Source organism: Canis aureus, chromosome 3 (genome assembly GCF_053574225.1).
Source record: "Canis aureus isolate CA01 chromosome 3, VMU_Caureus_v.1.0, whole genome shotgun sequence".
NCBI lineage: Eukaryota > Metazoa > Chordata > Mammalia > Carnivora > Canidae > Canis > Canis aureus.
In genome coordinates, this window is record NC_135613.1 from 55056747 (window position 1) to 55076877 (window position 20131).

Genomic DNA, 20131 nt, shown 5'->3' on the forward strand with positions numbered 1-20131 from the left:
GGTGAGGAAGTAGGGACAAGACTGTTGATGTCGGTAGGGATTTTTTGATTTATAGTCTTGCTACATTCTTTCTAGCTTTCCATGCTAAGATCTTTCTTTGTTACCACGGTAGTAAAAGTAGATGGTAGTTTTGCTTGCTGTGGTTTTGTTTTTTTTTTCTTTTTTTTAATTTTTATTTTAGAGAGAGAGCCAGAGAGATCAAAGAGGGAGAAGGAGAAGCAGACTCCCCAATAAGCAGGGAGCCCAATGTGGGGCTCCATCCCAGGACCCTGAGATCATGACCTGAGCTGAAGGCAGATGCATAGCCAACTGAGCCACCCAGGCGCTCCTGCCTGCTGTGGTTTCTTGTTTTGTTTTGTTTTGTTTTCTGAATATCCATACCTGGCACAATGTATAATTAGTAACTTGATGTAAGTCTCCCACCAGCCCCAATTTGTTGGGAAGTATTTCTGCTTCCACGAAGTCCATTGGTATGGTGGGAACAGCACTGACTTTGGAAGCAGACAGACCTGAGATTGAGGACTAGCTCTGCCACTTCTCAAGCAATTTAGCCTTTCTGGACCTTCATTTCATTATCTTGAGTAGGAATTAGAAAAAAAAGTTACATTGCAAGGTTGTTTTAAAAGCTGGAGGAAGTCAATTTAAAGCATCTCACAGGACTAGCCTCTCCTACTGGCAGGTGTTGAATACTAGGTTGCTTTCAACATTTACTAACCTTGGACAAATTACCTAACCTCTTTGTGCCTTGGTGGGGTTTTTTTTTTCCCATCCGGAAAGAGGGATAATAAAAGTATACCTGACCTGCTACTTATTATTTTGTCCCTATTGTAAAGATTCCAGCTAACAGGGAGAATTTACAGATAGTCCTTCTGGAGTTGCTCATCGTGTAAAGAGATTATAGCAAGGCACATAGATAATGTATTAAAATAGGGCTTGCAAAATGAGATCAGTGCTCTGAGGAAGGTAAAGGCTTGGCCTGGTATATAATAAATATTCAGAAGAGTTTGTTAACTTAAAAAAAAAAAAAAGGATGAGATGCATGTGAGCTAGCAAAGTTTAGCCTCTAGGACCCTCAACTATCTATTTTTTTTTTTTTTTAAGATTTTATTTATTCATGAGAGAGACAGAGAGGCAGAGACACAGACAGAGGGAGAAGCAGGCTCCCTGCAGGGAGCCCAATGTAGGACTCAATCCCGGGACCCTGGGATTTTGAAGGCAGCTGAAGGCAGATGTTTAACCACTGAGCCACCCAGGTGCCCCTTTAAACTGTCTTGTCACAGCTCTTAGGGCACCAAAAAAGAAATCAGTGTATCTGCAAACTTCTTCCTTCTACAGCGTGATTAATTCACAAGCAAGGCTTGCCAAAATTCTTAAGCCTTCTACCAACTAAAGAGAAAATCCAGGAGCTGGAATGGGGAGTGGGGCATCCTGTGGGACCAGCAGTATCTTCCTTCCACTTCCTCATAGATTCCCAGGGCTTGTCAAGTTTGAGCAGGGAAGCTGGCCTGAAGCGCACTGGTAGCAAGTTACTGGTAATATGAAATCAGCATCCCATTTCATGTACAACCTTACATCCCTATCACTTGGCTTTATATGTAAAGCCAGCCATCAGTCCACATACACGTAGTAGGATCCTTGCTTAGATGATTCTACGATCTCTTGTTAGGAACAACTCCTCAAATGATGAGTGTGCTGGGCAGAAGGGCTGTTAATCTGTGATTTCTCCTTTTGCTCCTCTCCCCCCATCTCCTATACCACATCCTCCCAGTAGATTAAAATACAAATCAAACAAGGAGGAGGGCGTTCCTAATTGGTTAATTTTCCAGTTTTCCCAGATTAGCAGGGCGTCTCTGGGAAAATTCTGTGTTGGTATTACTGGTTCTGATGTTGATTTTAACAGGATGCTGTGCAGAGGCCAAGTGGATAGTCCTGGGAGCCCCAGGGTGCAGAAGCCCCCTGAAGGTTTGGGGGTCAATGCCAGCTCGTCTTGGTGGGAAAGCCCTGACTTGAAGCAGACAGAGCTGGGCTCCAGCCTGATGTTGTCAGTAATCAGCCAGGTGACAGCCACACTGGGCCATGCTCCTGGTGGCGAGAACCAGGGGAACCCTACCTGGCTCTGGGGAACACTAAGGATTCATGTAGCAGTAACTGTGATTCTGTTCTTCAGCTCTAACCTACAAAACACAATCACCAAGCTTTACCGCTCTTGAAACTGATGTTATTTAATAAAGTCTATCCTCAGGAGCCTTTATTTTTTTTTTTTTTTTTTTTCTTTTTTTTATGATAGTCACACAGAGAGAGAGAGAGAGAGGCAGAGACACAGGCAGAGGGAGAAGCAGGCTCCATGCACCGGGAGCCCGACGCGGGATTCGATCCCGGGTCTCCAGGATCGCGCCCTGGGCCAAAGGCAGGCGCCAAACCGCTGCGCCACCCAGGGATCCCCCTCAGGAGCCTTTAATCCTGTAACTGGCGTCTGTTAAATTTGAGCACCTGTCTTTCCCTGTTGCTATTATAAAAGCACCTTCTACCTATATGCTTATGATTGGTTTTGGCCAGCGCCTCGCCTCTCTCTCTACTTCATCCCCACCATCTCCACCTCTTTCAGGGTTCACAGTGTGGATGGTGGGCACCTGTCATCCCAGGCTTTCCTAGGCTTGCGTAACTAGGTGTGCATGTAGATATAAATTTCATTTTGACTACATAAAGGGGTCACACCATCCATTTGGTTTTGAAACTTGTGATTTTATTAATTAGCATTATGATAGGCACACCATACAAAACACCTGAAAAGTAAGGGTCCCTCACACCCCAAATCCCCAATGCTCCCTCCTTAGTGGCAGTTGTTTCGTATCCTTCCAGAAATGTTCTGTGTATACATACAAACATACGTGTGTCCAGCTGAGTGTTTTTTAAATGCAGTGGGAGCACACCATTCACTGTTTAGCTCTTGGCTGCTTTTTCTTTTATTTCATTTTAACACTATGTTTTAGAAATGATATCCTATCAGATAATCCACGTCAAGTACTTAGTAAGTGCTCGGGTATGTTAATTATTATCGCCGGTCCATTAAGAGTGTTGCCACTCTTTTTTCTCCTTTTTTTTTTCTTTTAGGCTGCAAAACATTTCCACTGTGGAGTTGTGCTAATTCTTATTTGGTGGACATCAGGATGTTTTTGCTATTTGGCTGTAGTGAACATGTCTGTTCCTAAGCCTTGGTGTAGATGTGTGATGTATCTGCAGGACAAGGACCTGTTGTAAGATTGTGCTTTCTAAATTTTGCCATTTAGAAGGCAGTCTGGCAATTGGCTGAGCTTGTTTTTGTCACAGAGTGCCTGCTTCCTCTACCCTTTCCAGAACTTCCTGGTCACACTTCCTAATCTGATACATGAAGGGGATAGTATGTTTCTGTTTGCATTTCTTTTACTAATGTAAAAACTGAATGTTTTTCCATTATTATTAGGGGTTCTTTTTTCTGTGCTCTGTAATGTTTTTGCCTCTTTCTTTTCATTTGTCACTATTAATTTGTCATGTATATATTCATTTTGCTGATACTTAAAAAGTTCTATATAGTCACATTGGTCTTTTCCTTCGTGGTCTATACATTTTCAATTTGATGGGAAAGATTTCTCTTATCCCAAGAATTATAAAAAGTTACCCTTTGTCTTCCCTGATGATACTTTTGTGATTTTATTTTTTTAACCTTTAAATCTCTGAGCCAGTGAAATCTATGCTTAATTGTAAGAATGGATTGTAGTTCAGCTTATGTTTGCTTGGGTGTCTGGACACTGAAAACCACAGGTTGCCAGAGTTGGTGGAATGCAGAACACAGGACTAGGCAAGTTAGTATTGTGATATAACTAATACTTTCCACAAAGTAAAATTCCCATTTTGTCCTGTATAATTCATGTCATAGCTTCTGAGAGCTTCTATTCCCCCCAACCTCCCGACCCATGACCTTCTCTTAGGTAGAAGAAAAACCTTCTGCTCTGTTGACAATTTGCCACTAATGGAAACACATTGATACCTATCCTTTCTATGGCATCCATCAAAAGGCAAATATTTGGACTTTTTTTTGTCCAGATGAAGTACTTCAGCCCCCTCTTTCTTTGTTCCTTCCTTTCTTTCTTTTTTTTTATGATTTTCAAATTTATTTGAGAGAGAGAAAGGAAGGGGCAGAGGGAGAGAGAGAATCTTGAGCAAACTCTTTGTGAGGGCAGAGGCCAACACAGGGCTCAATCTCACGACCCTGAGATCATGACCTGAGTGAAACCCAAGAGCCTGACACTCAACTAACTGAGCCACCCACGCACCCAGCCCGCTGTTTCTTAGCTGCAGTGGCTAGTTTATGGTTACCAAGAGGGCTTTGGGAAGAGCATGGCATTCTGGAATGTTGAGACAATCTGTTGACTTATTTTAATATCTGAAGCCACTGACCCTGCTAAACTACATTGGTTTGGGGATTTGTGATTTTATTAACTACTGTCTGTTACTGGAGAACTTTTTTTTTTTTTAAATTTTTATTTATTTATGATAGTCACAGAGAGAGAGAGAGAGAGGCAGAGACATAGGCAGAAGCAGGCTCCATGCACCGGGAGCCCGACGTGGGATTTGATCCCGGGTCTCCAGGATCGCGCCCTGGGCCAAAGGCAGGCGCCAAACTGCTGCACCACCCAGGGATCCCTGGAGAACTTTTTTAATGGATTTTTAAAAATTATTATTATTTTACTTGCAAGCTAGCTCTTTCTATTCACAATTAGCACCAGAAATTGTAGATCCCCAGGCCATGGTCCCCTGCCTCCTCCAGGAAATGGTGATGCTCCTACTTGATTTTGCCAATTTCTTGGAAATATTTTTGGGCCTACATACAGTGTTTCATGCCATCTCTTAAATAGAGAAGTGTCTCTGAATTTAAAGTAGGAGATAGATAAATAAATAAATAAATAAATAAATAAATAAATAAATAAATAAAGTAGGAGTCTCACTAACATCTTACCGTTACCAGAACTAGGACTGTGCCCCGGGTGACTACGTTACCAGAGTTTCATGTCCAATAAAACAAAAGCCATCTAATAAAAACTCAAAGCCAGATAAAATCCACTGTGCTGAGGTGGCTTATTTCTGTACTTACTCTCTTGTGTCTTGTGTCAGAGATGTTCTTTCAGAAGTGTTGGTTAGCTTTCTCCACTTTTTTTTTTTAAGATTTTATTTTTTTATTTGAGAGAGAACAAGCAAGGGAAAGGCAGAGGGAGAAACAGGAGAAGCAGACTCCTCGCTGAGCATGGAGCCTGATTCAAGGCTCAATCCCAGGACCCTGGGATCATGACCTGAGCTGAAGGCAGACACTCAACCAACAGATTCACCCAGGCTCCTATCCCCTTGTTCTTTCATGGCAGAAATTTTCTCCCTGAACATTTTATTTTGTTTTTAAACATGCAAGCAAGCACACACATTCCCTAAGCCTAGAAGAACTTGCTTAGCTTGCTTCAAGGAAGCTAGTATAAAAAAAAAACTGGATTTAGCCCAGATTTATTTCTTTGCCATAACTCATGAATTGTGCTGGAAAAGGTGTTAGAAATAATCTATTATCTGGTATTGCATCTGAGGAAACAGATCGAAAAAGGTGGTTCAAGGTCATAAATAGTGGTCAAAACAAGACTTTCGGCTTCAGACTCCTGGTTTCACTGCTTACTAGAATAACACATTGAAATCCGATTCTTTTTTTGTAATTGTCTTTAAATATCATGCCGTGTATTTAAATATTGAGCTGATGGGAGCTGCTTTTAGATCAAATGTGTCGCACAGAGTAGCACTTTGCAGGATCTATTCCCAGTGTGTTAATAGGAAGAAAGAAGGCAGCATAGAAAACCTCTTTCCTTTTTTTACAGAGTATCTTAGGGTACTCCTGTCTAGGAGAACACCCTTGAACACTGCCTCCTAGAACTTAAAACCTGAGGACTCCCTGAGTCAGATGGCTCTGCTGATAGGAATAATCATTTCAGTGTTGGTCGCTGGGAGGAAGATAATTTCTACCTCCTGTATTTCTCAGTGGTTGAGTCTGTCAAGGTCATTGAGTTGGAAGATCTGTGATGTCGAAGGTCAGAGCAGGAGCAGAAGCAGAACAGCTGAGATCTCTTCTGGCCAATATTGCTTAGTGTCTGTACTGGGTCATAGCTGGCTGGGAGAGCTCACTGCATAACAGAATAGGTAAACTGAGGTAATCCAGCCACTGTTGGGACCTTAACTAGCTGCCTGCAGCACACAGCTTGAAGGAGACCGAAGACAGAACCTCCTGGATGAACTCGTAACTCGAGAGAGACTGCTTGTGGCATCTTTTAAGAACGAGGGTGCAGAACCGGATCTCATCAGGTAGGGCCTTTTCATTTACAGGGATTATGTGGTGGGTGAAGATGTGTTTGCAGAGATTACAGATTTGTTTCCTGAATGGTCTAACTCAACTAGTAAAATAGATCCAGCTCATTTATAGTGTTTGACTATCATTTTCTTTCAACTTAGTGTTTTTTAATTTTCAAGATTTAGGAAATCGGGTGTGTTGAGCTGCATCTCATCTTGAGGGGTGAATGTTTGGGGAGAGTACAGACAAAATCAGCAAATCTCCTTTGCATCCTTGAGTTGCTTTCTGCTATCTTAGCTGTCTTTTAAACTCCTGAAGCCAGGTACTCATCTGTGTGGGGACATTAGGTGTTTTTTTTTTTGTTTTTTTTTTTTCCCCCCACTGGCACTTTGGAAAAGTGTGTCCTAGTAAGATGTGTCATCCATGGCTCATGAAGGTAGGGGAATGGGGCAGGATTCTTGCTCCTGCTGTGCCCCTGAGTGATTCACAGGCCATGCAGTTGATTGCTGTTCTGCACCAAGCTCTGTTGGAAGGCCCGGAGAAGTGGTCCGGCATTCCAGGGTTGGGGTTAACAAACCCTGTATGGTTACATCTTTAGAACTGGCCTCCCCCTGCTTCCAGAACTCCTGTAAGGTCATCATGGGAACCATCACAGAAGGACAGGACTTTAGGGTAGAAACTCACTTCTCTCCTTCCCCACGGGGTCTGATGCTTTCACTCTGGAGAGGAGCTTGTTTCTGCTGAGTTCTTGGTCAGGAATAACATGGCTTTTCCCCAAGAGCAATGGTTTTTGACCTTTGGCCACATATTGCCAGGCCCCACCTCAAACAATTAAATGGGGGAAAGGGGGGTGCATGGAGGATCCCAGGTGAGTCTGGTAGGCAGCCAGGATTGCAGACCATTGCCCTGGGGCAAGGATGCAGCAGTTTCCTTTGGGCCCCAGACTTCTCAGGAGCATGTGATCCTGGGTTTTTGTGTTTTTATTTTTTTTAAGATTTTATTTATTTATTCATGAGAGGCATAGAGAGAGGGGCAGAGACACAGGCAGAGGGAGAAGCTGGCTTCCTGCTGAGAAACCAACATGGGACTGGATCCCAGGACCCCAGGATCACACCCTGAGCCAAAGGCAGATGCTCAACCACTGAGCCACCCAGGTGCCCCTGATCCTGGGTTTTTAGAAAGAGATTATGAAAGATAGGAAGCTAAATGAAATCTTAAGTCGTTTCAGTGGAGAAGTAAAGCCAGGGAGGGAGGAGTTGTGTCCCAGGCAGGGTTTGTAAGAAGCCTGGGGTTGGGGTGGCTGTCTCTCTGCCCGTGTGTGGTGGATGAAGGTGGTGGTCCAGAGCTGGTGACATGGAGCACATGAGCAAGGAAATCTGTAGTGTAGAGTTGGTGCCACCTGTCAGGAAGGGCCTTTACCCGGAAGGAAGAGATCTTTATAGTCCAGACAGTGAACAGAGGCACAGTCAGGTGCAGAGCCAAGTGGAGAGGCAGTAGGGAGGGGGGTGCATCTACATACCTCTGCTTTGTGGTCATGGAGGTGGTGACAGTGATGGACAGTAATAGTTACCTACCCCATTCCCGACAAGAGTATGTCATGTGCCCAGCTCTGCTTAGTGCTCTACATGGTGTCATTTACAAAAGCTGAAGAGGCTACTTTATGTGCGAGGTCTTTGTAGGTTTTGTGGGTATTTTAGTCCCCTCTTGCTTGTTACTTGTCTTCTCTCCTGTGATCATCTCCATATCCTTGTTATTTAAAATGTAACCTGTGCACAAGCGTCATTGCCACCTGGGAGTGTGTTAGAGGTGTGTTAGAAGTCCAAGTTAGATTCTTGGACCCTGCCCCCAAACCTCCTGAATCTGTTTTTGTTTTTTAAGACTTTTATTTATTTATTCATGAGAGACAGAAAGGGGCAGAGACACAGGCAGACGGAGAAGCAGGCTCCCTGCGGGGAACCTAGGACCTAGGATCCTAGGACCCCAGGATCATGACCTGAGCCAAAGGCAGACGTTCAACCACTGAGCCACCCAGGCGTCTCTGAATCTGCATTAAAAAAAAATAATAATAGGGATCCCTGGGTGGCGCAGCGGTTTAGCGCCTGCCTTTGGCCCAGGGCGCGATCCTGGAGACCCAGGATCAAATCCCACGTCAGGCTCCCGGTGCATGGAGCCTGCTTCTCCCTCTGCCTGTGTCTCTGCCTCTCTCTCTCTCACTGTGTGCCTATCATAAATAAATAAAAATTAAAAAAATAAACTAATTAAAAAAATAATAATAATAAATTAAAAAAATAAAAAAATAAAAATTATTTTTAATAGGCTTGAACTCAGGACAGTGATGTTGAGTCATGTGTTCTACCCACTGAGCCAGCCAGGTGCCCCTGAATCTGCATTTTAACAAGATCTCTGGGTGATCTGAATGTACCTTACCATTTGAGAAACAACGGCTCTATATCCTCTGTTCCTAACAGCAGCACTTCGTATCAGAGTCACACAAGAGGCTTATAAATAAAAAGTAAAAAAAGAGGCTTACAGGTGTCAGGATCATGTACTTGCGGGGTTGAGTTAGTAGTCTGGCCAACAATAGGTTTTTGGGTGTTTTTTTTTTTTTTAAGACTTTTTTTTTTTTTCTTTTCATGAGAGGCACAGAGAGAGGCACAGACACAGGCAGAGGGAGAAGCAGGCTCCCTGTGGGGACCCCGATGTGGGACTCGATCCCAGGACCCCAATATCATGACTTGAGCCAAAGGCAGATGCTCAACCACTGAGCCACACATGTGTCCCTGGGTTGTTCCTTCTGGGGCCATGACGGAGAGTCTGCTGTAGGCCTCTCCTCTGGTTGTTCCTTCTGGGGCCATGACGGAGAGTCTGCTGTAAGCCTCTCCTCTCCTCTCCTTGTAAATGGCTGACTTCATATGGTCATTTCTCTGTGTGTCAGCATCCAAATTCCCTTTCAGGGTGCCAGCCATACTAGATTATGGCTCACCCTATGACCTCATTTTAATCTAATTACCTCTCTAAAGAACCTGTCTCCAGATATCATTGTGTCCTGAGCTGTGTACTAGAGGTCCGCATTTCAGCATCGGAATTTTTGTGGGGACACAGTTCAGCCCAGAACTCAGTCTCGAAATTGCGAGGCTTTACAGACATTCCAGGAGAATCTGATCAATGAGAGAGGATGCATGCTAGATGAGAGCATTCTCAAATACTATGTAGGAAAATCCCTGGGAAATCTGCTTCTGGGCCGTGAAATGGACGCTCCAACGACACTGTTCCCTCAGCTTGGCAGAAATGATAGCATCACTGCAGACTCATCAGGGACAGGAAATAAGTGTATGGTGAGCGAATGAATGAATGTTGAAGTCAATTGCTAGAAGTAGATTGTCTTAGCTTAGAAGTCAGAGTCTCCGGTCTTTGAGTCCACTCACCTGCCCACGTCAGGGTGTTATTTTTGCCCTCTGTACCCCTAACCCCCACACTTGAGGCCTGTCTGGCCCTCCCCAACTTCTCGTACGCTCATAATTCTCTCACTAGCCTTCTGAGGATCTGAATTCAGACGTAGACATAAGGAGTTTGGGTTCACAGCTCAGCTTGCCCTCTTGCCTCTTGACCATCAGAATGCCTAGTCATTTATGATACTGGCCATTAGGGACCTTTCAGCTCAGTCTTTGGAGAAACCTCATTCCCTTCTCTGCCAGCCAGTTCCTCTGGCTCACAAAGCCCTCCTCAGTCCTCCACATGGTCACTTCCTGGTTCTGGGATCCTCTAGCATTTTTTTTCTACTTCTCCAATCTCTAGATTTCCTCCAGCATTTTGTTTACCTCCGTTATTCTTTATGCAAGGTGCGGTGCTTTGTCACTTGGGGGTGTGCTGGGCGGCGGCACATGTCTTTGCCTTAGGTCACGAGCTACAGAAATACATTGGCCAGAAAGCCTTCACAGAACTTAAAAATGTGATCGACACACTCTCTCTGGCAGGATTTGTCATTGACGCCAGACGGCCACCACAATGTGTTCCTTGTGGCCAACTTGGGGGTTCATCTGCTCACCAGTATCTCAGAGCCCCAGGATAACTGGCAGCCACAGCACAAGACCAGTTTGCCTGATTGATGGGGACTCACGTGGAGCCCCTGCCCCTCCCTCCGCTTCTGATTTCCTTTGTGTGACCCTGGTCCCCTCATGCCCGCTCCCTAACCCTTAGCCTACCCCTCCCGTTCCTCCTCAAATGTGGCCTTATTAAGGAGAGGAGAGTATTGTCAGACCTCAGTTTGGATTAACATTTCCCTTAAACAGACATTAATGTGGCAATCATGCAATTGAATGTGGAGCTGTCATGTGATGGAATCTTCCTTATACCTTGCGGATTACCGATCATTATTCGAAAGCATCAAACCTTGATGTACCACCGCGGTGTAAGCAAGCAATGGTTGGCTAATTAAGGGCATTTGGAAACTTGTTAAAGAAGCCTCTGTGTAACAATGTCTCTTAGAAGATAAGCTGTGACTTATAAAGCAGGGACACAGCTTCTGATTTAAAATCCTGCAGCCCTTTATATCTGAGGGCATTGCTGAGTCTCACAATTAGTTAAATCTTTGTCTGTCAAGAGAGGAAAAAAAAATCCTTGCATAGTCCACTGCTCGGTGAGCATCTCAAAGATTATGTGATTAACTCGGCTGTAGTGGGTGGCTAATTGGCTCAGCTTTAATCCTCACACTACCAACTATATTGAAGATTATAGGAAATAGGAAGTTATTTAGATGTCGAGATGGTAGCTGTGTATCAGGAATGGCATATTAATAAGCAGACTGATTGCTAAAATCAAAATAATAAGGATGATAGTGGAATGTTCACATTTTCTTTGTGAACTTTACATTTGATTCCAGATCTCTCTCTTTGAGGCTGTTAAATAAAAGTATGATACTTCCGGCTTGCATTTCAGGTCAGTGTCACTGTATCCAGAAGCCAAGGTGGGCAAAAGAAAAATCTACATTAAATTTTACATTAAAAGCACCCCATTTTAAGTCACTGAAACTTTTATTTCCAATTAAAGCTTGAGTTATAAGAAGGATGATTTGTATCCGATTATGCCTGGATTTCCTAAAGTGTCATAGGTTTATATCATATGTTGCTTAAAGTTATTAACACATGAGCAATCTACTTTTCTAGAACTAGGAAGTAGCTAAAGAGTGCATACGTGCATAAGTAATATATTCACATGGCTGAGAAATTTAAAAAGCATTTAACAGTATTTGGTGACAAGCCTCCCTCCTGCTCTGTTCCCCACTTCTGGACACAAATATCAATCTTAAAAATCGTTGCCATATCCTTCCAAAGTTCTCTTAGGAATATACCATCAAATGTGAATATGTTTCCTTATTTCCCTCCATCTTTTACACAAATGGTACATACCATTCTACAATACTTTTCGATTACCTAAAGGAATATATATTAGAGAGCTTCCCAAACCGGCAGGTTTTGTCATTTGTTTTCATAGCCTTATAATATTTCATTATATGCATGTGGCATAATTTCTTTAACTAGCTTCCTGTTAACACATGTGTGAATTGTTTCTTGTCTGTTACACATATATTTTATATGAATACATATGTGCTTAATACATAGACTTTTTTTCTACTACAAAAAGATGGTGGTTATACAGAAGGGAGTTCACACATGGGAAAGTCTGCCTCTACATAGGTTCTTACAAGTAGGATGGCTGGATCAGAGGGCATATGACCTTGTAACTCTCATAGAACCAGTGTAGACTTGCACTAGCCATTCGTGTGAGTGCCTGTTTCCATAGTTTGCTCCAGAGACAGTGTTATTAAACTTTGGTATCCTATTCCAGTCTAATATATGAAGATAGTTATTTCTCTTTTTTCCAATATTTTATTTATGTATTTATGTATTTATGTATTTATTTATTTATTTATTTGAGAGAGAGAGAGAGAGAGAGAGAGAAACGTGAGAGAGAACAAGCACAAGCAGGGGGTTGAGAAGGTAGAGGGAGAAGCAGATGCCCCACTGAGCAGGGAGCCGGATGCAGGGCTCCATCCCAGGACCCTGAGATCATGACCTGAGCTGAAGGCAGATGCTTAACCGACTGAGCCACCCAGGTGCCCATAAAATAGTTATTTCGTAATAGAGTTTTATGCAGTTACTGTATATAATTGTAATGAACATGGGTTATTGGGAAATTCTCCTCTGTTTCTTTTTAGTACTCTCATGATTTTATTTTATAACCTTACTTAATCTACTTGGAATTTAATTTGGTGAAGAGGATGAATCCCACTTTTTTCTTAATTGGCTACCCTATTTTTTTGACTATGTTTTTCATTGAATGATCCATTTTCACAAATTTTGAGATGATGTGCTTTAATATAATACATCTGTGTAGATATGTATTTGGATCTGTTTCTGGACTTTGTGGTGTATTCTAGGGGTCTGTGACCACTCATGTGCTAGCACCTTTCCTTTCGAGGCTTTATTATAAGTTTTAATACATGATTGGGCTTGCCTCCTGTCATTACACTTCTTTTTTAAGAGTTTTGATTTTTTTTAAAAACATGAATTCTAGAATCAGCTAACCTGGTTTTTAAAAAGGGAAAAATAACTATTTTTAAAATTGGCATTCCGTTAAATCTTAAAACCTTTTATAATGTTGAACCTTCCTCTCCAGGAACATGGGATGTGTCTCGATCGGGTCAAGCTGTCTTTCAGGGCTTTTAGAACATCTTCAAGGGAGCTGTACATGTTTCTGGTTTAATGTAATTTTAGGTATTTTATGTTTTTGGTGGTTTCAAATTCACTTTTTCATGCCCTCATGCTTTTTGATTTTTGGTTATATGGAAGCTGTTCATACGCTATTAATATTATAACTACTTTCTTACTGCTCTGATGTTTGTAGAATCAACAGAAAGTTGATTTCTAGTTATATTTGTTGGTTTTCTAAAAGAAAGGAAACAGTTCCTGGAAGCTTCCCAATCCATAAACCGGCCCAAAATAGAACTAAGTTGGGCTAGCATCACATGCCAGGTTATGCCAAAAGCCGTGGAAGAACAGAGTTGCCATGACTGGCTTAGGTCTGCTCCGGAGACACAGATCCCTGAACTGAGACTGAGGATGGGCTCTTGTTCTCCGAGCAGTGGAGCCTTGAACAGAATCAAGGTTCTGATAAGGAGCGAGAAGAGACTTAGCAGAGTTGGGTGGGCAAGCTGTAGTGACCACATAAGCCCTTGCCCACAGCCCTTCCAGCAGCAGTAGTAACTTGCTACATCTTTCAAGTACCTTCTGACACCAGACATGGAAGGTTCTTAACTTCTGTGACCTCACTAAGGACCTTCATCTCCTATCACATCTGTTCCTGAAGTCCCAGGGAAGTGGTAGTTCACTGCCCTTCTAGGTGATTTTATTTAGGTTCACGTGGGACTTAGACTTTAAACCTTCTATTTGCTTTTTAAGGAAGCCGCAATATTTACCGCTACCACCTGGCTCTCTGGAGAGGTTTAGGAGATACGCTTTTGAAGTTCAACATGGTTCTTATAGTGATGCATTTATGCAGTTCCATAGAGTTGGTTTCTTCTGCAGACAGATGATCTCATGCATTTTATGTTAGGTAATGTTTAACTCTCATTTGGGAGGTAGTAGCTTCTGACCTTGTCTCCACGATCTGGAGAAATGCAATAGGTTAATTTGATGCGTGGACTGATACTTCATGTGACAAGAGGGACTATTTGGAGTAGGGACTGACCTGAAAGGTCTGGAATATATATTGTCTTAGTACATTTTTTTCTATGTTAACCACTGGTCCAATAGCAGTCATGTAGCGTGTGCAGTGACCGTGTTTCTTTGGGGAGAAAAATGGAGAATGTCATATGACAGTAGTTCTTGTGACTCCTTTTGTGGAGGAGGCAGTTTGGTTGAAGGGTTAGGCCAAAATGTTGACACTTTGGGATATTCTAGAAGTTTGTGGGAACTGACAGAATTTTTAAAAATGTGAACCTAATCTGAAAGTGGTGGATCGTGTTATAAACACACAGATTGTACAAAAGAGTAATCAATGAAAATTGGAGTGCCTTCCCACTTCCAACAGATGTGTAGTTCCTCATTTCTTCCCCAGAGGCAACCACTTATAATAGTTTTTTATGTGTCCTTCCTGGGAGATTCTACATATATACAAGGGTGCACGCCCACACACACACCCCCCTCCCATCTACCTCTTGCCTCTTTTATTTTTAACATGAATTATAGTATAACATGCCCTCTTGACTCTTTGCATTATCTTTTCAGCTCTATAGGGTAACTTGGAGATTATGAAGCAGAATGTTTAAACTAATACTTTTAAATGTCTTGGAAGTATTTCAGAGCTTGACAGAGTAAGCTATTCAAAGTTTTTTGGTGATGTATGTACTCACAAGACTGATGACCACTTGAATGGATCTCTGTAGTCATTTTAGTCCAGATTTTTTTTTTTCCTCTCCATGGAATAGGAAAGGAACTCTACCAGCAGCCCGATTTCCAAATAGATACTGAGTATAAAAAGGATTATCCATTTGGATGACTGATGAAGCAAGTGAATCTAAGACCTTGAGATGTGAATAAATATTAGTTATTGCAATTCCATGCTGTTGAACAAGTCGAGAAAGCTACCCAGTGATACCCTGTGAGATGTAATGAATATAGTCTGTCCACAGGCAGTAGCATGGTAGCTTCTCCACAGGTTTTGAAAGCTGGATGACAAAGAAATATCAAATAAAAATTTAAGATGCTATTTGTTAAAGCATTAAAAACATGAAATATGTAGGAATAAGTCAAATGAAAGGTGTATGAAACCTCCACATTCAAAACTATAATAACATTGTTTAGAGAAATTAAGGAAAAACTAAAAGATATACCATGTTCAGGGATTGGAGGACTCAGTCTTGTAAAGATGTCAGCTCTCTCAAGATTCACCTATAGGTTCAGAACAAACTCAGAGTCCCCAGCCACTTTTTTTTTTTTTTAAGATTTTATTTATTCATGAGAGACACACAGAGACAGACAGAGACATAGGTAGAGGGAGAAACAGGCTCCGTGCAGGGAACCTGATGCAGGACTCGATCCCAGGAGCCCGGGATCACACCCTGAGCCAAAGGCAGATGCTCAACCACTGAGCCACCCAAGTGCCCCCACCCAAGCCACTTTTTCAGTTTCATCATTTAAGAAGATGATTTTAAACTTTATATGGCATTTAAAAGAGCCAAGAAAAGCCAAGGTAGTTTTGAAGAACAAAAAGCATGAGGGCTCACGTTATCAGTTATCAGGACTTACCATAAAGCTGCACTGTGATGTGGACACAAGGATAGGCAAGTAAACCAGTGGAACAATACAGAGTTCATGTGCGTTGCTACTTGACTCATGACAAAGGTACACTGCAGTGTAGTAGAGAAAAGATAGTCTCTTCAATAAATAATGTTAGGTCAACTAGAGAAGCATATGAGTGAAAAAGAATCAGCCTCTGCATCACTGTCTATAAAATTCAGTTCCAAAAAGATTGTAGATCTAAATGCAAAAGGTGAAATGAGAACTCATAGGAGAAAACATAAAAGAATGTCTTTATGACCTTGGGACAGGCAAGTATTTCTTATAGGATACTTAGAGCATTAAACATAAAAGAAACACATGATAAGTTGGACTTCCTTGAAATAAGAAATTCTGCTTATATCAAAGCACGAAAGACAAGCCACAGAATGAGAACCATATTTATTTTATTTATTTATTTTTAAAGATTATATTTATTCATGAGAGATACAGAGAGAGAGGCAGAGACACAGGCAGAGGGAGAAGCAGGCTGCATGCAGGAAGCCCAATGCGGAATTTGATCCCGTGACTCCAGGATCACATGCTGGACCGAAAGCAGGCGCTATACTGCTGAGCCACCCCCAGATCCCCGAGAATTCATATTTATAGTGCGTATATCTGATACCAGATTGTTGTTGTATCCAGAATATATAAAGAACTCCTATAATTTAAGAAAATGACTGACAAGCCATTAGGAAAAAGAGGCAGAAGACTAGAATTTGGACATCACAAAGGAGGATACCCAATTGCTGGTAAGCATATGAAAACATGTGCAACTTAACTAGTCATAAGGGAAGTGTGAAGCAAAACCATGATAACAGACCATTGCACCTACCAGAATGGCAGGAATTAAAATGGCAGACGGGTCAAGTGCTGCTGGAATTCTCACACACTGCTGCTGAAACTCTCAATTCTGCAACCACTTTGGAAAACTGTATCTCCTAAAACTGAGCTGTGCAAAAGCATGAATAAGACTGCTTATATCAGTGTTATTAGTCTTCCTACCTGGAAACGACTCAGTGAATACCTACACTAGGCTGTATAAATACATGATGGCATATTTATGCAGTGATACTACCCAGAAAGTGAGAAAAAATGAACTACATGCCACACCATGGATGAATCTAACAAACATCCACATTGAGCAAAATGAGTCTGACTTATGAGCGCGTACTATAGGATTCCATTCCTGTAAAGGCAAAGCTTCATTGCAATATTACAGATCAGGGAAGTGGGTCCCTTTGCAGGAAGCAGTGAGCCATAAGAGGGCACGAGAGATCCTGGTGTTCTGTTAGCACTTTGTTTCTTGCTAGGGTAGTGACTAACTGTGGGTGCTCACTTCACAAATTATCTCTGAGCTGTACACTTAATGACTTTTCTGTTCACGTGTTCTAATTGAACTTAAAAATATGTATGTAAGTACCAGTACATACAGTACATACATTTTTTTTAAACTCAAGCATTTCTTCTTAATATTGGTTATTTGTTCTTACATTCATACTTTCTTTTAAATTTCCACTGGTGCCACCTTTTTTTTTGTTTTATGATAGTCACACAGAGAGAGAGAGAGAGGCAGAGACACAGGCAGAGGGAGAAGCAGGCTCCATGCACCGGGAGCCCGACGTGGGATTCGATCCCGGGTCTCCAGGATCGCGCCCTGGGCCAAAGGCAGGCGCCAAACCGCTGCGCCACCCAGGGATCCCCGTACATACATACATTTTTATATAACATATTACACATGCAGATAAGTACATATATACCTGTGTCTATGTACACTTGTATATGTATATATACTTAAATATATAATATAATATGTAATAAGTAATTAGTAATACAATGTATGCTCATATAACACATCATTGCTCATAAAACTTATAAATGGATATAGTTATATATAACTATACTTAATGCGTGAGTATACATACATAAACACGTACATATGTATTGATGCTTTTGCATGCACAGTGTGCACGCACACACACACATACGCACACTAAGATCTGTGTCCTGAACAGACCACAAGATGGAGATGTGAGTCAGTAGAACTGGGGGAAAAACTTTACCCAGGTCTTCCTAGTGGGTAGATTTTGTGAAGTTAGGGTTTTTCTTCTGTGAAAGTGCCGGGGGAGTGCTTGGCTTGCTCTTTCTGCCCACCGTCAGAAAAGGAGCCAGGTCACCCTTCTATTCTATCCCCAACATCATCCTCCTTCCTTTCTCTGCTCACTGCAACCCTGTTTGTCATTTGAAAACCTCCCCCTGGGTGACTGTACACCCCTGCCCGGGTTATCTGCCCCTTCTTGCTTCTCTCTCCCTCTCCCTCCATCATCTTTTCTTACCTTTAGTCTTTCTCTCCCATTACTCTTTCTCCCTGCTGCCCCACCACCACCACCACCACCCCTGCCCCCGCCGGAGAAAAAAAAGTTCGACTCTGGCATTTCTTGATATTAGTGTTTGTTTCCTACTCTTAATTTTAAAAACAGAAGGATGCTTTTTTCTTTTTTTTTTTTTTTAAGATTTTATTTATTTATTAATGAGAGACACTGAGAGAGGCAGAGACACAGGCAGAGGAAGAAGCAGGCTCCCTGCAGGGAGCCCAATGCGGACTCCATCCAAGGACTCCAGGATCACAACCTGAGCCGAAGGCAGATGCTCAACCGCTGAGCCACCCAGGCATCTCCAGAAGGATACTTTCAACAGCACTTTCTATCCATCTTCACTACATCAGGGGTCATCATTCTCCTAATATCTCCCCTCCCCTTGATCTTCCTCCCTGAGGAAGTGAGTCGTCCTTAATTGGATTTGAAACAAATTACAAACGCAATACAGGCTCATTATAACAAGTCAGACTGTACTGAGGCGTAGCCAAAAATTAATTCTCTCCCTTTCTTTCCCTCCAGTGCCATTATCCTAAAGTAACTAGTGTTAACTGTTTGGACACTTTCCTTGTCCACCTGTATCTGTGTTTATACAAATATTTACAAATAGACTTATACACATAAACGTTTTCCTTTCCCAACCTTTTTAAGTTGTCCGATACATATTACTCCATAATTTACGTTTCCATTTAAATTTGGACAGTCCTCCAAATCCATAGATCTAACAAATTCTTTTCAGTGGCAGCATTATTCCACAATGTAAATATGCAGTCATTCATCCAACCACTCCCCATCTGATGGATACTGAGTTGTTTAGGTTTTTGCTATGACGAGTAAAATGTGTCAGTCAGGACCCGTGGTGAATGTGGCTTCTATTTCTGTAGAAATTTCTCCCCAAAGTGGAGTCACTAGAACGAAGGGCATGGGTGTCCAGGTTCAACAGGCACTGCCATGTCTGTTTCTGAAAGTCCCAATGGCTCTCATTTTCCCCAGCACCATATGGGGAAACCCTTTTATTTTTTATTAATATTTTTAAATTTTTATTTGTTTATTCATGAGAGAGAGAGAGAGGCAGAGACACAGGCAGAGAGAGAAGCAGGCTCCCCACGGGGTGCCCGATGTGGGACTCGATCCCAGGACCCCAGGATCATGCCCTGAGCCAGAGGCAGATGCTCAACCACTAAGCCACTCAGGTGTCCCTGGGGCAGCCCTTTTATAGAACTGGTTGAGTTTTGTCCATTCGATGGGCGAAAAATGGTATCTTGTTTTGAATCGCAGTCCTTTAACCACCTGATATATTTGTCACTTTTTCATGGGAAGATAAAAAGATTCCCTACCCCTTTGTGTATTAATTTTACATGTTGAAAACCACATGGGAATTGAAAAAGTAGAAAATTCTAGTCTATGAAGAAGCAGAGGGAAGAACCCAAGAGTCACCTATACACATTGTATTGTAAGTTACTTATGTTGATTAAAAAAAAACAAACCTATTGAATACTTTCCAATTTGGGCTTTTTATAAATGAAAATGTGTAAGAAACTGAAAAAAGCATTTTCTCATTTATTAAAAAGGGTTTTCTCTTTTTCCCTGCCTCTCTTGCCTACCAAGCATGTTCACATAGTATTTGAGCCTCATAATAATTTTTGTGGTGTAAGAGAGGAGAGAGGAGGGCCAGTTTGCGGATGGGGAGACTGAGCCTCAAAGAAGCCATCATGCCCAAGGTGAATAAATGGGAGAAAAAAAAATTGAACTCAAGTCTCCTTGTCATATGCTGTAGGTTTTGTCTCTTGAGCCCTCTCTCTCTCTCAGTTTTGGTCTCCTACCATGGTTCCCTTGTAGGGACCCCCATTGGTTCATTTCTCACTGACTTCAAGTACTTTTTCCTTCTTCCTGATACTTGTACGTAACACACAGCGTTCCTTCCATATCAAGCCACATAGTGTGAACTTTGTATGTGTAATTCAGTGGTGGGAATAAAGTGTCCAGTATTAAAAACCTGGGTTTGAATTTTGACTCAATTTTTTTGTAAAAATGCAGATAATCATGACTCTACAAAATATTGTGAAGTC

General features: G+C 42.0%; 1 protein-coding gene and 1 long non-coding RNA gene across 5 annotated transcripts in view; both read left to right on the forward strand.

Moving 5' to 3' along the window:
* STX8 (syntaxin 8) overlaps nt 1–20131 on the forward strand; it is a 256396-nt gene that overhangs the window by 15556 nt on the left and 220709 nt on the right. For all 4 annotated transcript variants that reach the window (XM_077892656.1, XM_077892659.1, XM_077892658.1 and 1 more), the window contains exon 4: nt 6256–6366. In XM_077892656.1, coding sequence (XP_077748782.1) covers nt 6256–6366 — 111 coding nt within the window. The remainder of the gene's footprint in view (nt 1–6255; nt 6367–20131) is intronic.
* Nucleotides 8390–20057, forward strand: LOC144310941 (uncharacterized). The gene is made up of 2 exons (XR_013376602.1): nt 8390–16439; nt 18201–20057. It is a non-coding gene; the product is annotated as an uncharacterized LOC144310941 (long non-coding RNA).